General features: G+C 43.4%; 1 protein-coding gene across 8 annotated transcripts in view; it reads right to left on the bottom strand.

The window, feature by feature from the left end:
* EPN2 (epsin 2) overlaps positions 1–17,104 on the bottom strand; it is a 64,292-nt gene that overhangs the window by 5,141 nt on the left and 42,047 nt on the right. For 6 of the 8 annotated variants that reach the window (XM_075010660.1, XM_075010661.1, XM_075010662.1 and 3 more), the window contains 6 exons: positions 13,395–13,507; positions 11,569–11,661; positions 11,156–11,312; positions 5,674–5,847; positions 3,733–3,825; positions 2,204–2,419 (listed from right to left, as the gene is read on the bottom strand). In XM_075010660.1, coding sequence (XP_074866761.1) covers positions 2,204–2,419; positions 3,733–3,825; positions 5,674–5,847; positions 11,156–11,312; positions 11,569–11,661; positions 13,395–13,507 — 846 coding nt within the window. Of the gene's footprint in view, positions 1–2,203; positions 2,420–3,732; positions 3,826–4,395; positions 4,491–5,673; positions 5,848–11,155; positions 11,313–11,568; positions 11,662–13,394; positions 13,508–17,104 lie in introns of those variants that run through there. The other 2 variants (XR_012647718.1, XM_075010665.1) reach the window with 2 other exon arrangements.

Here is a 17,104-nt window from a genome sequence, read left to right as displayed (position 1 = left end):
ACAGTGACTCTGGGGAAAATAAAGCACATTCCCAGCATTTGAAGTCTTTGGACCACTGCCCGCACTATACATTCTTTTTACCATAGATGGTCAGACACGTACAGATGGCCCAGTGACCACTTGCAAATTTTTTGTAGTGACTTCCTACAACAGGTGTGTAGACTTCCTGTTGCTGAAGTGCTAAGCTGCTCAGTATCATTGTTCAGGATTCTGTTTACTCCACTATTTTATAAAATGTCAAACCCATTTAAAAAAATGAAAGACAAATTACCACCATATGAACTAATCTTCATCAAATTACGTTGGTATAAAACTTCCAACGCACACAAAGATACTGAAGCGTAAGTGTTTCGTTCTTTATACCATAAAGAAAGAGCCAAATGCTACTACAGTACAGGCAGTTCTACAGGAGAGCTCTCTTAGTAGATTAGTTTCCAAGTATACCAAATGGTTCCTTGTTGATCAGATAAGATTACTGAATGGCTGATCCACTTACGCCAACCAGCCACTGCCCCCCTCTTCCCATCCCCAGGTGCCAGGCTGGATCTGTCTGCCGTTTCCAGAGCATAGTGTGGTGCCCCAGGACAGGTAGGCACCAAGCAGCCTGCCTTAGTACCACTGATTAGGAGTCACCCATGCAAACTCAAACCCCAACCCCCTGCTTCACCCTGAGCCCTGCCCCAAACTCCCCACCACCAGCCCACCCGGAAGCTCATACCTCATGCAGAGCCTGCACTCCCACCTGCACCCCAACTCCCAGGCCTGAGCCCCCTCTTGGATCTCAAACCCCGATCCCTGGGCCCACCCCAGAGTCCACACCCCCAGCTGGAGCCCTCACCCCATTCAGCACCCCAACTGCCTGCTCCAACCCAGAGCTCCCTCCCATACCCAAAGCCTCCATTTAGAGCCCTCACCCAACTCCTTGTCTCCATCCCTGCCACACCGTGTGTGTGCAGAATTACTTTATATGATAGATCACCTCCATACTGGCTTACTCACAAAAGTCATTTCACACATGAACAAATTAGAGGAAACACTGTTGAAATGCAATTCAGAATGAAGGCCCACAGACATTTTGCATGAGAGGGGCTTTCAGTGGTGTTTTTTGTTTAGTTTCATTTGTCTTATTAGGCGTGAGGGACAGCGGACACTGAACTGCATGCAGGTTATGTCGACAATCAATGCTCCACTGCTGTGGACGGTATTTTAAAAGGATTTCATAACCATCTTCCTTTTTTAAAGGAAAAAAAAAAAAAACACTGACTCTAAACAGCCAGGACTGGCTCAGCACAGTGCTGCGCAAGCCTTGCTGGAAAAGCAGGTGGATTTCTACATCAGTGAGAACAGCAGAGAGAGAGACGATGGTTCTCTAGAAGTAAATACAGTAAAACCTCAATTTAAGGGACTAATGGGGGGAGTGGTGTCTGCTGTTCCTGGAAGTCCATTAAATAGGAGGGTTGCCCCACACCAAAACCTCTTACCTGACATCTGGATCCCCCCCACACTAAGCTCCTCAGCAGGGCTCTGCTGGGCTGAGCCTCCCCAGCCACACATGATGGCCCTTGCATAAACGGGCAGACCCAGCCCTTGCACTGAGCCAGGGTCAGTGAGGCTGTACCTGTTGAGTCCTTGTACTGGAGGAGGTGGTGGCTTCAGGATGATCTCCCATTTCAGTGCAGCCAACAGCCTGTGCTGCCCACTGCCATGCTGACAAAAAGCCATGGAACTCCCATGCCATTTGCTGCTCTCATGCTACTCACTCTCCTTATGTGTTCAGACACAAGGTGGAGAAAGCAGTAGGTCTTGTCTGTTTAAACAATACAGACTCAGTGTTTCTTTGTATTCTCCCAAGTGTAATTTCTTGTATTGCACTTGGATTGTAAGCTCCTGGGGGCAGGGACCGTCTTTTTGTTCTGGTTTTGTGCAATACCTAGTACAATGGGGACCAAGTGCACGAATGGGGCTCACACGTGCTACTGTAATACAAACAGTAAATATTAATGAGTGTTTAAGTCACTTGCCCAAGATACGACAGGAATAGAAACTGAGTCCTCGTTCAGTTCATTACCGTTCCCAAAACACCATGCTGCCTTTCCCTCCAAATTACAAATGAGCAAGTCCTACTGGTCAAAACAGTCTAGTACTTCCTGGTTTGCTTGCCGGGTGAGACTCAGATATATTGGAAAGGTGTAAGGAGACATACCAGGAGCTAAGAATGGATTCAGTGATGGAGCAGGCTGTGTTGGTTTAGATACCAATGAATCCAGATTGACCAAAGCTGCATTGGGCCCCAAGAAAGACTCAGGGGTTTTCCGAGCTGCATTTTGTTTGCCTGATGCCATATTTGTGGGCTGAGTGTCAAAGAGATCAGGACTTGTTGTACCACTATGCTGGGATGGTAAAGAGGAACCCGACTCAGCTGTCAACAAAAAGGCAAGAACAATATGTAAATGTTACAACGCTAAATGCTGCCATTTACTAAAACTTGTTACTTGTCTGTTCCCTATGTATTATAACCATGCAAAAAAGTTTAATGCAAGAAGCAAGTGATTTCATTCTACTACTAAGAATATATTCTTACATCTGATTTTATGATATAATTTCATTTAAATTGCCAAGTCCATTTTACACTCTTAGCATATTATTAAATACATTAAATCCTAAGTATCTCATAGAAGTGTAAAACACTCAACTTACAATTGCAGTGTAATATAAACAAAGCTTTTATATAGCTGACCTGGGTACCCTCCTTTAGTGTGTTGTGAAACAGACACTGATTAATAGCCTTTATGGAGAAGACAATCACAAGTATCAGAACTGTGGCTATCTTCTTGGTATATGTTTTCTATCAGTGTTAGCCATTCATCAATTGACATACTTCTTTTCAGAGAGGGTCTGGAACCAACACTGGGCGATGTTACCAATCTCACAGAAAGTAGCCCCTTATACAGAAGTAGTTTCATTGCATTTACATTTTTCAAGTCTAGCAGTTTCATTTTCATTAAGTGAAATGTAAACTTCCACAAAAGTGATCACAAAAGTAATTCTTCAATTATCGTTGAATACCAGTGTATTCCATTTATTCTATTTCCATGCCTCCTACTATAGCCTTCACCCACTCACCATGACTCATACCCAGAACACATGCTGAAGATATCGTTAAGTATGTGTTACTGGGCTCAGCATAGGGGTAACTGGATGAAACTGTATGGCATGTGCAACCTGGAGGTCAGACTATATAATGGTGGTAACTAGCTTTTCCTATTACATCTATACAATATTATAAAAGGAGATGCATCTGTCTGTCCATCCGTCCCACTCTGGCCAGGTCCACAAGGCTGAAGCTGCTGGTAGAGCTCTGCACCCTAGCCAGCTTCCAGCCACAGGGCTGCTGGGGTTCCCCCAGCCCTGGCTGGATCCCCAGAGTTGGAGCAGCCAGCAGGGCTCCATGCCCCAAACGGCTCCCAGCCTCAGGACTGCTGGGTTCTCCTGGTCCCAGCTGGATCCCTGGGGCTGGAGCTGCCAACAAGCTCCCAGCTTGGTAACCACCAAAAAGGGGCAGACCCTGCTAGGTTTTTATAAAAACTGTAACCAGTACTCCCCAGTTTGAACTCATCCACTGGGAAAGTTGCACTTTTCTCTGTCATACAAATATTAAACAGTTGGTTAAAAATACCTGTTTCTAGGATTACAAAAAACAGACCATTTGCCACATATTCATTTGGCCCATACCTGGCTTTTTGGAATTTCGCAGGTTGTCAAATTCAGAAAAGTCATCTTTAACTGTTCCATTCAAATTACTGAAAAGGTCAAACGATGTACTTCCTGTTCAGGGGAACGAAAGACATCTGCCATTAAGAACTCTCTGACGGTATTATGTCAAGTGCTATTAAAAACAAATCTCTAAACTACTCCTATTACTTGAGAACTCATTTTCCTCTCTGTCCTACCACATGGCCATTAAGATCGGCTGGCGTGCTTGTGCTCTCATTACCACAGACTGAACACTTTATGAACTAGTAGCAGTACATTTTCAGAATCTGGCCCTTACTGATGGTACTACTTTCCTCTGACTTCTCAGTGTGGAGGCCTTTCAAGGCACATGTATCTTTAGGACGTAGTGCAAGTGATCGTTGAGTCAAATACTGACACTGGGAAATGAGAGCAGGAGTGATTTACTGCTCAAAATAAAAGTGGCACATCCAGAGGCAGGGGTGATGGGCAGCACGAATTCTACGTAGTATTGGAATTGGAAGCCTGGGTACAAGACCATGATAAGCAAAATGGAACGTAAACATGGCCATACATGGAGTAAAAATTTGGTCCCAAAAACTCAGCTTCTTGTTTCACTGATTAAAGGGATGGGGAAGGAATCAGAAAAGATGTGTTCAGTACCTGGCGTAGATAAGGCGCTAGAGTGCTAAGCAAAGGGGAGCCTAGCCTTACTCTGCAATCAGTGAAGTAGACACATTCACTAGATGTGGAAACACCTTTGGCAAAAGGAAGGGAAAAAAAGCCTTTGTAAATAAAGAGTCAGTGTATTACCCAGAACCTAAGAGGGTTGAATTGAAAGACCCTTTTTAAACACTAAGTTTACATTAAGCTGTACTGCCATTCTGAATCATCACAATGACACTCAGAGGCGTCTAAACAGAGAAAAATACAAAAAAAAACAGAATGTAAGTAAAGATTCTGTGTTGCAAATGTTATTTATCTCCAGTAAAAAAAAAAAAAAAAAAAGAGAAACCTGTAAAACAATTTTAGTCTCATTAATTTTACAGAATCATTTCCGAAACATTCTATTTTTCTTTGCTCATACAAAGCTAGATTAGACAAGCTCTTGACAGCAAACCACACATAAACACCCTTAGTTTATTATAAAATAGTCAGAGATAAATGATTGCCAAGAGATCATTTAACGCAGAAAGTAATGGCACCAATCCAGACCCAACCTGCTATTGTGCTTATTGAGAGCAGTAAAAGCCATAAGGCATTTCAACAGCACCTTCTGCACTTAGCTCCACACATATTTACAGAGGGATTTTTTCAAAGCCCTAAATGACAGGTAAGCACTGACCTCATTTGCACCTTTGAAAAACCTCCTGTTCCTTTGAAAACTGGATGGTGATCAAACTCTGAATTATCAGCTTACATCTACAGTGACTTCTTTTTGCACAGCAAGTCACCACACTGAAAGCTTCAAAACTACTGATACTTTCCAATAGTTTTAATTCTCTAGTTTCTGGAAATTTAAGTTTTTAGCTAATTAAAGAGAGGGTTAATGGCAGCAGTGCAGTCACAGGTGCCTGGCTTACCTAGGTGTGACAAGGGTATACAAAGACTGGAGAGGATATGGAAAAAGGTCTGGATAAAAACGCCACACAAATGCAATGCTCTGGTTCAAAATAATGGCACTGAAAAGTATGTTCTGAAGTCTGTTATAAGTCTTATTTACTTTGAAATCCATCATTGAAAGTCCTTCACTGCTACACTTTCTTTTACCAACTTCATTGAACAACTGTGCACATCTCATCTTCAGTTAGTCTGTGAAGAGAGGCTCAAAAATAACTCCCCTCAGCAAAAAAAACCCAAAACCTTTAATGGCACGCACACACAACAGGTTCAGTACAGCATATTTACTGGAAACGATGTCAAATGTAAACAGTCCCTTACCAGAAGTGGAAATAGGTTTGTTTGGAGGTGCTGGTCCCCATGGATCTACAGTAGCTTTTGTTGCCACAGAGGATGACTGAGAAGGAGCCCAAGGGTCTACATTTTTGGACAGAGACTGAGTAGTGGATCCACTTGGTGCTCCCCATGGATCAACAGAAGCAGCTGGCTTGGCACCTGCAACAGACAGCAGCATCACAGATCAGGCATCCAGTCACTTTGAAAAGCTTTCCTAGGAAATTAATAGTATTAAGTTATAAAAACTACCCCTGCAAAGTAAGCAATAAGAGAAAACAGTGAAAAATTAGATGCTGTGCTACATCAGTTTTTGCTATGCTCTATTTACAGACAACTAATTTCTGTGGAAGACTCCAGAAAAATAAAAATAAGCTCCCACTTACAGATTTAATTAAACATGCAGCAATTTGCTTTCATAGCAAACTGTCACTGAATTATTGCTCGGATTGAAAGTGACACATTAAATCACAGGTTTTACATATCTCTGCAAATTCAGGACCCTCCTCTTTATACAGCATGGTTGCATGATCCACCTCATTGCAGTACATTATGATTCAAGCCTGAGTCTTCCCTCCCCCAAAACAACCACCCCCAAATTATTTATATTCCAGTAAAACTAAAGACTCCCACCAGGGGCTGAACTGGAGGGAGTCCCTGCCCTAAAGAGTTTATGATCTGAGAAGACAGGCAAGAACAACAAAATAGCAACATATCCAAAGTAAAACCAGATTTTTTAGTAGTTTCACCCTCGCACTAACCATTGTCCCTGACAAATTCCCTTATGATCAAATATCAGTCGAATTTCCACAATCTTTGCTCTGCCCAGTGTTATCCTCCTGCCCTCTTCCACTATCATATGAAAACACTGACTCATGGCACCACTGAAGAAGTCAAACATAGGACTTCGGTCAGGTGAGGGCTATACTCTACAGCCATACCATAGCAGGAAAGCACTTCTAGTTTGTATCAGCAAAACAGCATTTTTTTCAGTCCTCTCCCCAGAAAGCAGTCTAGGGGAGAGCGCACTCCTCTGGCTGCAGCAGTAGGACTGGAATAATAAAGGGGCCTTCAGAGCTGCAGCCCCTAATGCTGGTGTTCTCAGCCAGCCCTTGCTGGCAGGGGGGTGGGAGAGCAGAAGGGAGGCCATTCACAGTGTTGCCAGTCCTTCCCCCAGCCATTTGGAGCCACATCAGCACAAGCGCTGGGAAGTTCTGTGCCACTGCTGGCCTTAGCTGGAGGCTGCATCCCTGCCACTCTGACAGTGCCTACAGGTGGCAGTACTTCCAAGTGAGTACAGGCTAACGTGGGCTACATGGAGTCAGCTGTCCAGGCAAGCACCTCAAACCCCCAACGCCTTACCCCAGCCCTGAGCCCCCTCCCTTGCACCCTTAGTCCCTATCTTACTCCCAGACCCTGCACCCCAGCTCTGAGCTCCCTCTCTTACTCTAAGTCCCTAACACCCTCCCAGACCCTACACCCAACCTAAAGCCACAGCCCTGAGGACACTGCACCATTCTATCTCCCTCCTAGACTCCATGCCCCAACTCAGAGATCCCTCCTCCACCGAAACTCTTGACCAAACCCCAGATGCCCATCCTAATCTCCTGCCCTGGGCCTGCACTCACATTTCAAACCTCTTGGCCATAGCCTGGAGCCCTCTGCTGCACCGCTATTGTCTCACCTCCAGCCTCAACTGAGAGCCATGTGATAGAGTTCAGGGGCCCCCAAGCTCTGCACCCCATCCGCAAGCAGGAGTGACTCTCACTCAGCAGGAGAGCAGCGGGTTTATTAGCCACCAGGGCACAGCACCGTACAGAGGAGTCAGTACAGCAGGTAGACTGCCAATCCAATCCATGCTGGGGAGAAGAGGCCCTGAGGGGCCCTGGAGCTGGGGCCTTGCCCCCTCCTTTGTCTGTCTCTCCCTCAACCCAGACAACCTGCTTTCCAACTCCCAGTTCCAATTCAAACCCCTCAGGCTCTACTTCCGCCTTTGTCTGCAGTCCAGAGGTGTCACCTGGTCACCTAGGTTACCCTCAGCAGCAGCCCCACACCCCCTGTGAGCCACACACATAGAAACACAGGCATCCCCCACTACATCACAGCCTGCACTGCCAGCCAGAGCCCTCATTCCCCACCCTCACGCTGCAACCTCCAGCCCCATCCCACACTCCAAACCCCTCAGCCCCCGCCCCATCACAGATCGCCCATGTGCAGAATGAATTTTATTAGGTGTGCCAATATGGAAGAGTTGTGTCACACATGTCCAGATTGGTGCACATAAAATTAATTCTACATGTGAACATAAAATATTAGCGGGAACCGGGGGGGGGGGGGGGGGGGGGGGGGGAGGGGGAGAAATCAAGAAAATTTTACTTACCAGCCAAAACTAATACAAAAGCAAAACTATATGCTTTCAGAACATATCCACACAACCCTTGAAAAGTGATCAGTTACCTTCAGTTTAAGTTCACCTACACCTTTCCCCCCCCAGATTAGATTTCCAGAGATCAAGAAATAGTTAGCAAGAGGAAACAAAGTATAAAAAATATTTTAATACAAGAACAGGACAGAGCCTTCTTGTAGTACACAGCTGTATCACCTCGGTTCACCTTGACATTTCAGTTCACAAGCAAACCCTCAGTTTAAAGAGCAGCACCATGAAAGCTAACTAGAAAACCAGGACATAAGCATAATAGCCTGAACTCCAATATACAGAGTTGTTAGCTCACTTTCATCAACAGGTGGCATGTTTTTGTTCCATCCACAGAACAGGAAATGCTATCTGAATACAGCTACTCTCAATACAGCATTTACACTTCCTTCATCTGCATTGTGTGTTGACTTATGAGAGATGATGCCATGGAAGAAATGCTAATGACACTACTCTCAATAAATGGAAGCTTTCAAAATCTCTTTTGTTCTTTCATAAGATAGATCACAAAATTAGAACAGTTGTAACTAAGCGCATTTAGGAAGATACCGTCCCCCACTCCCATTCTCTCTACTAAAATGCCAAAGCACAGTTAGGCAGGACTAAAACCCTCTGTTTTAATGAGTCACTGTATTACTAGCAATCAAGATTCATAAATCTGACATCTTCAAGACTATCCTTGGGAGACAAATAGTTGGCAAGCAAGAACAAGGGGCTGTTATACATGGCATTAATAAAGTTGGGCGCCAAGGACAGGAAACTCAACAGCTGCAGCTAACAGCATCCATTGACAAGTTTTTGCTTGTATCTTAAACACACAAGGTTGATGTAAAATTCCTATAAAAATATTAAAAAGTCTAAAAACTCCAGAACCGTGATCGACTTTTTCTGTTCCGAGGTTTCAGTGCCCATTACAGGTGAAGGTGCAAACTGTTTAAAACTAAACAAAGAAATGTGTCTGGCCCAGTAGCTAGGCAGCTGCACACTGAGCTAAAATAAAAAGATGTCAAGACTTCAGTACTAAGTGTTCTACCTTGCAATCTGTAGATCAGCTGGAGACAGCTGCTATGGGGACCTTCTGCTCACAGGAAAGGGAAGAATGGAGGAGAGAAGAAAGTGATTTCTCCTATGTGACAATCATGCTTTGTCTACCATCATTCAAGTCCTACTGTCTTTTGTGCGATCTCCATCAATATGGCAGGGTGGGAAGGGGAGACTTTGGCCAACAGGGATGTCAGGGGGCGGGGGGGGTGGAGGGTTTGGTTTCTAGCCCACTAGAGAATCTATACTTTAAACCATAATCCCTATAAAGGTCGCAAGGACCTGGAGTCAGATTTCCCAAGGAGCGGATGGACTACTGATGGAAGTACTTTCTCCAACTTATTTTGCCTCTCTCCTTAGGCACACTGTTCTATGGTCTCTATCTGAGCCACCACCAGGCACAAAACGAACTAGTGGTATCCGGCTCCTGTTGCAGATATCTGAAAGATGTCGCCTAATTCTCCTCCACTGTGGTCCGGGGACCCTAATCAGCACAAGGTGTCTATGAAGAAGTAAACATGGAGCTTCCTCACATGCGAGTGCCGCTATCAGGACCAAAAGAACCTTGACAGATACACTTCTTTCCACCAACATGAGGAAGACCTGTCCTGCTGTGCCCCTTTCTAGTTTTGGCTGTTTCTTAGGAGTCTTATTGTCTCACTCGAGCCAATGAACAGAATGGCCATTTCGAAGACTACTACTGAGGTGCTGAAATACATATTCAGCGCCTCATTAGCATGCCGGCAGTCATGGCTCTTCGAAATTGCCGCGTCTCGCTGCCGCACGGCTCATCCAGATGGGGTCCTTCTCGAAAGGCCCCCTGGGAACTTTGAAACCATCAGCAGATAGGAAAAAGGGGATTATGAGGTTCCTGGAGTCCTTTCAAAAAGGACCCCCATCTGGACAAACTGCGCAGCAGTGAGCCACGGCAATTTCAAAGAGCCGCGGCTGCCGGCATGCTAATGAGGCGCTGAATATGTATTTCAGCACATCATTAGTAATCTTCGAAATGGCCATTTGCATGGCCATTTCGAAGATTTGGAATAGTGTAGACACGGCCAAAGAGATGGTCTTTTCACTTCTGTGTACTTTTTTCTTTTTCTTTAAATTCACAATGGCACTTGGTGTTGCCTTTTTCCCCACCCAACAATAGCTGAGTCCTCTGGGTCACATTCAGAAGGATAAATGACAGAGCTGGCTTTTTAGGGCATCTCGGTAGGTTTACTTTGACTTAACTGGAACAAGACAGGAAGCCCTGCAGATAATCAGGGGATCTGAAGAAAGAAAGACTCTAGTCCATCAATGGCAATGTCACAAGCTAGAGCTCAGGTCTTTGGTTTCAGGGCGGAGAAAACAGTCAACAGATTACAGCTATTGAAGATAGCTGCAGGTGATACACATCTGAGTAAAACATCTGATCAACAGCTGATACATGAAGAAGAGAGATTGGTGTATAGTGACAGAAGAAAATCCCTGACATCACTTACTGCAATGTGAAGTTTTTGATGGGTTTGAGCGGTTGTATGAACAACTGCCAGGTGGTCTGAGCAGCAGAGGAAGTGGAGTAGATAGTGGATTAAGACTGTTGTGGCCCTCAGCAGTTTTACAACCTTTCACAAGCCATCTGCTTCTTTCAAGTCCCAGCGGAAACAGAAGAGCTCATATAGCTGACTCTCCTGGATCTCTGAGTAAGATGGATGTTGCTCCTGCCTGAGCCATTGCTGGCTGGACTGAAACTATCTAGATGTCTCAGGTTGCAGATTTCAGAACACCGAGTCCCCCCAACAATGCACTGAATGATAAGGGTACTGAAAAAGAAGCAATTTCCATTACAGTCTTCTGTTGGTGAAATTATCTGATTTCTGAAAAATCAACCCTGTTAGATCAAAATAGTTATGTTATGGAGCATGTCGTTCTGCTTACGTAGAGAACCTTGGACAGAGTCAGCCCAATGAAAGTAGTTTTCAGCACTACTCTGGCATTGGTTACTCTTACCAAACGACTGCCATGGGTCAGAGGCAGTAGCTGTAGTTGCAGATCCTCCCCAGGGGTCTGTAGGGTTTGCTCCAGCTGGGGGTCTCCAGGGTTCAGTTTTGGGGGGGGCTGGTGCTGATGAAGGTAGTGCATCCATGAGATCCAACAAAGTTGTATGCTGTGGGAAGAAACATTTTTTAAAAACTTTAATACAGAGAACAACTTCCATAAAGTGACATGACGGGCATGTCACAAAGCAATATTTTATTCTGCTACACACCCCTACTGATCAGCTGCTTGGTCTAACTTGCACAGATGAATCTTACCTACCACAACAAAATCTCAAGAGCATAGACAGGTTCAGATTAAGCTATATTTGATTATATTTCATCATTCTGCAGAATAACCAGCAATGTCTTAACTGAAGGCACTACCTCCTTCTTTTTGGGAATTTTAACTGTGTCTCTGCGACTCTCCTCCAGAGCCATCTGCAATCTCAGATCATCTCCGCGTCTGAGGCGTTCCTCCTGCAAAGGAAATCAACACAATGTTGATAGTGACTGTTGGGCTAGACTCTGCCTTTAAACTGGTGCAGTCTGCTCCCTCCATGTGCCTAGCTCATCTGGCAGGCCAGTGCAGGGAGGCCTGCTATAGTCTGAACACTTACCAGCCCTCTTTGGAGCAATCTGCACCAGAGAGGTATGCCGTTGGATACAAATGACAGATAGTCCTTTGCACATGATGTGATGAGGCTTCTTTGGGCATCTCTCCCCATTTAGGCACAGGCAAGAACTACCTGACCCTAGCTCATTAATCTTAAAAGATGAGATCACTAAACCTATGTATACAGTCCACTTGAAATCCCTATCGAAAGCTTAATTTTTAGAACTTTCCCAGAATGAGTAAAACAAAAATAGCTGTAACAATGAACTGACAAAGACCAGGGAATTTAATGAAAAAGCCAATATTTCCATGTCAAAATTATTATGAATCATCTCCCCTTTAAAACACCTAAAACTGAGGCACCGGTTTTAACTCCAGATTTCCTGCCTTCTGTCAATGTCTCAATATTTGATAGACTTAATAGGTCTACAAGAAACCAAGAATTGTTCTTCTAGTGAGGTTTTCTTTTGTTTTGGGTTCTGTTGGGGTGGTGGAAGGAATTCTAAAATCTCTGGGCCATCTCTAACATGTTTGTGTCAATCTGTGACTTTATTTCAAAGGTGTTTGATTCCATCACCACTTTCTGAATTTGATATTATTCCCTAATTGAAATCTCTTTTCTACTTTAGGTTCCTTATTTCTAGGTTTACTGCTGAGAAAAAGAATCCTGTTTATTGTATCCTTTTGAAAAACACAAGGACTTCTGTGATTGTGCAGTGAATACAGATTGAGATTTGTTGTAAAAGGTTAAAGATCATTATGGAAGTGCCTGGCATGGTTCCAGTATTAAGGGTGAGTTTTGAATATATATAGCTGAGATGCAACCCCTCCGTTATAGTCTCCTCAATATGACAGAATTTACTGCAAACACAAAAATTTTCTGTGAAGTTACCCAAAAACAACAAAAACAAAGATCAGTAGACTTGCCTGGTGAAAATTAAATTTAAAAAAAAAGAGCATTTTAAACAATTTAGCACTCCAGGTCAGACCTTCTTCTGTTTCAAATGATCGTGACAGAGTAACATTCTCTTCAATCTTATTGGTTTAGAGTTACAACTCTGAAATTTTGCATCCTGGCCACATTGGTAGGGATTTTTAAGGATCAGGGTTTTTTTTGTTTGTTTGGGGAGGGAGAATGCAATCATTCTTCATAACTGAAACAGAAGAGAGATTGCTAAATAATGTTCTTCCATACCCCATTCCTGTACCCATACCCCTTCTCAGGCCCTGCACCTCTCCTCCAGGTCACAACCCAAATCCCTGCTCCCTCTCCTGCACCACTGCCCCAGGTTGCAAACTCCTCCCACACTCTGCACCCCACCCCACCCCACATCCCTCTTCCAGGTCAGAATCCTCTCTTGCACCCATCCCCACTCCTAGACCCTTCACCACTTCCTTCAGCCAAACTCCCAAACATATCCCACACCCCCTCCTGCATCCCAATCCCAGGCCCCACACCTCCTCCAATAATATCATGGAAGATTACAGCCTCTGACCACTTACCAAATTCTCAAAGTGGCCCCCCGCATCAAAAATTATTGCCCACCCTTGAGTTAGTGCATAGACAGAGAATGATCGTAAGAGACATGAAACTGACTTGCTCAGCAACTTCTCTGCTCATTGCTAATGCGAGCTGCAGTTGGAGCTCTTCCTCTCCACTTGTCTGAGGTCGTGCTTGCTCTAACTCTGAAGAAACTCGAGGGGATGTAGCTGTTGAAGGAATAGAAACATACTGAATATAAAAATTACAAGCTTTACAACACCACTTAACATGTCTGATTAAATGTACTCTTCACACTCCACTTTACTTCTATATAGTTGTTCCTGCAAGCCTAGAATTACAAACCACTGGTCCTTAACCTGAGAGATGCCAAGGACCCTCCTCCCCTATTGATGTAAAATCAGGATAGAATATGCTTCTCCCTTGAAGGATACTTGGGTCTAAACTTTCAAGGAATTGAGTATCTCCTACTTCTATGATGTCAACAGACAAGATGACAGATGATATAAGTGGGGACTTCTGAAAGAGTTTGACAGCTTCAGAGGAAAACTGTGTTTGGAAAACAAAGGATTAACTAACAAGGATTATAATAAATACAAGAAATACTGAACATCTGACTACAATGGCTGCTAGATATAATACCTCAGCACATCAGAGCTTCAGAGACAGGAGTAGCTGGTTTCATAAACTGTGTGGTTAATCATTCAAGAGAGGTTTTAAATATCTGTAATATGTAGAAATGTTACAGTACAGTAAGAGACTTTGCTAAAGTCAGACAGTATGAAGGTAAAAAGACTACTCCCCCTGAGCTTTCAATAAGGTAATGTGCACTCTTGGTCTAAACTCAAGTGATCTATTTGCACACAGTTTGTAAAATACTAATATGCTCTGCAAAAACATTTCAAACAGATCATTCTTAAAAAACTAAGTAATGTTTAATATTAAGAAATATCTTAAAAGTAGGATGTAATATTCCACAAACAGCTTGAAAGAAAACAGCAGGGATAGGTATCTGTATTATAACCACTACAGAAGTCTTCATCTAAAAAGGTCAAGAATTTATCGGCTGAGAATTAGCGGCAAATATATTGTTGTGGTGTCACAAATGAGTTTTGGAACAGAGCAGGACAAGAACCACTTGATGCTCAAATCAAGAGAAGAAAGTGGGGATGACTAGGCCACACTCTCAGAAAACCATCATCCAGCATAGTCCGTCAAGCTCTCAAATGGAACCCACAAAGAAAATGCAGAAAGAGGAAGACCTCCAACAATGTGGAGAAGATCTACTGAGATTGAAGGACAGCAACTATTGAGATACTTCTGGAGGCAGCTACAAGTTCTGTCCCAAAACAGAGTGAAGTGGAGGATACTTGCAGATGACCTATGCTCTGTTGGGAGTACAAGGGTTTAAGTCAAGTATGTTGTGGTATCATTATTACAGCAAAGACTAAACGGTTAAAAAAAAAAAAACCCACTTGTGTGTGTGTCAAAGCTGCCTTTTTACAATTATAATATTTGGATTATAGTTGCAACCAGACACTCCAATCAAGTTTGGAACTCCTGTGTTCTCTGAAATATTAACTAGTTTTGCATTCTGTCATGGATTATTGTGTAGATTGAAACATCTGCTTTTCCTACTGCTTGGCTAACCTAGCTGTCAATGAAAAAGAATTTTTACTTTTTTAAAAAAATACAGTGATAATGGATTATGCAAGATCATAATTTATACTTCCACTGAAAAACAGCAACTGTGATGCGTTGGTAAAACAATATATCTTCTAAATAGCACAGGTTGGTGTTTAATATTAAATTGCTAAATGGTCATTTTAAACACACTTTTTGGTCATATTTTGTATGCGTACTATCCCTCGACCTGATTCTAGCCAATAACATTTTCTAACAGTGGTATAAATTGTGTCTTTCCCCCCATGCTTATTTTGGCTGGAAGTCACCCGAACTCTTTTTTGCCCTTCTCATAAGACTCACCATGATACCATCTCCCCTGCTTTCCAAATTTAAAGGAATGATGGAGGAATGAATGTAAGACCTGAACTACATATTCTTATACTTCACTGGTCCTTTGACTTTCAAACCAGTCAGCCAGGCCCATGACTTTGAACACCAATGATAGCTACATTATTTAACACTGTAAGCTCTGCAAATTTTGCTACATTCTCAGCCCTCTTCTCCATATGTCTAAGTTATGTCTGCTTCTAAAGCACTCTGTTTCCAAAAACAAGGCCAAAAGAATCTCACAAATAACAATATCCAGTCCTACACAAATCTTAGCATGCCAATCACTAAAAAAAAAAAACGAGCTCTCCACTCTAAATTTACATAGTGTGACTATATTTCCCTATGAGAAAAACAGGACACCTGGTAAAATTGCTTGGAGTTAAGCAAGTTCAATGGGAATCCATCAGAACTATGAAGTGCCAACATTTAGTATAACATTAAGTATTAGAGAGGTAGCCTTGTTAGTCTGTATCTTCAGAAACAACAAGCAGTCCTGTGGCACCTTATAGACTAACAGTATTACAAAGACCCACTTTGCCCACGAAAGCCTATGCTCCAAAACATCTGTTTGTCTATAAGGTGCCACACGACTTCTTGTTGTTTATAACATTAAGTTGACCCATTTAAACCATACACTGCAATACCGTAACAAAAATAGGTAATAATTTAAAAATATATACCTACAATTAAGTGGTTATTGCTCTACAGAAGGGCCTGCCTTGTACTCATCTTGCTGTTCTCCAGAATGTGGGCTGCTACTGAGAAAGAGAGAGAGAGAGGTGCAGGAGCCAGAGCAGGGGACTGCAAGTATGTGAGGCAGGGCTGGGGTATGTGAGTGAGCTGCTGGAAATCAGGGCTGGGTGTGTGTGCAGGAGGGCAGAAGTTATGGGTTTGGGGGCAGGAGTCTGGACAGGAGACTCAGAGTACAGAGGAGACCTAGGGCTGGGTTCTGAAACAATGTAAGCCACTTGAAATTTTTGCAGCAGCATAAGAAGAGAATGTAACTTACTAGGCCCTTCCCCTTATTTAAATGTCAAAGGAGTCAGTGGATTTACAATGGATAAATAACAGTGCCTGTTTGTTTCCTAGTTTCCACCTGTGGATCACCCTTTCCTCTGCACCCCTACAGTGCTGGCCCAGCTAGCTCCCTCACTCGCCAGGGTAGGGCCAGATTAAGATAAGGGCTGCAGACTAATGGTACAAACACCCCTTCCCAAACAAATGCTAAAACTTGACAGAAATCACTTATCTGGAAACCCAACTCTACAGCAAACCCTTGATACAGGGCACCCTGTTTTACTGGACATCAACAACAGGATGCCTGCTAGCCTCCCCTCCCAAAGAATGTAGAGTACAGCCATGGGGGGTAGGAGAGACCGTGGCAGCTCAGAGCCAGAGGAGCTGCCATGCTCAGGGCAGAATATGGGTGGCTCGAAGCTAGAGAAGCCACCGCGTTCTGCTGGAGCTGGGAGAAGGTCAGTGAGCAAACCCTTTGATATAACAGACTTTTGGTTTTAAACAGACACCTCTCCCCATATTAGTCCATTATATCAAGGGTTTACTGGAAGTGGAAAGTTAAGCAAATAAACAGGACGTATAGTAAATTTCTTCCAGTTTTTAATTTAATTTAACATGCATCAATTAGTAATGTACCACAGGATTTTTTCTTCTAGAATTACTGATCATTTTCAGATGGCTACAACACTGCAAAGAATTCTGTTGCAAAAAGAATTCTGTCCCTTCTAAAACCATACATTTCCTGGACACTACAGTACACATAAAGGATGGCC

Source organism: Carettochelys insculpta, chromosome 16 (assembly GCF_033958435.1).
Source record: "Carettochelys insculpta isolate YL-2023 chromosome 16, ASM3395843v1, whole genome shotgun sequence".
In the NCBI taxonomy this organism is placed as follows: Eukaryota; Metazoa; Chordata; order Testudines; family Carettochelyidae; genus Carettochelys; species Carettochelys insculpta.
Note: the sequence above shows the minus strand (reverse complement) of the source record. Positions and strands in the feature narration are given on the sequence as shown.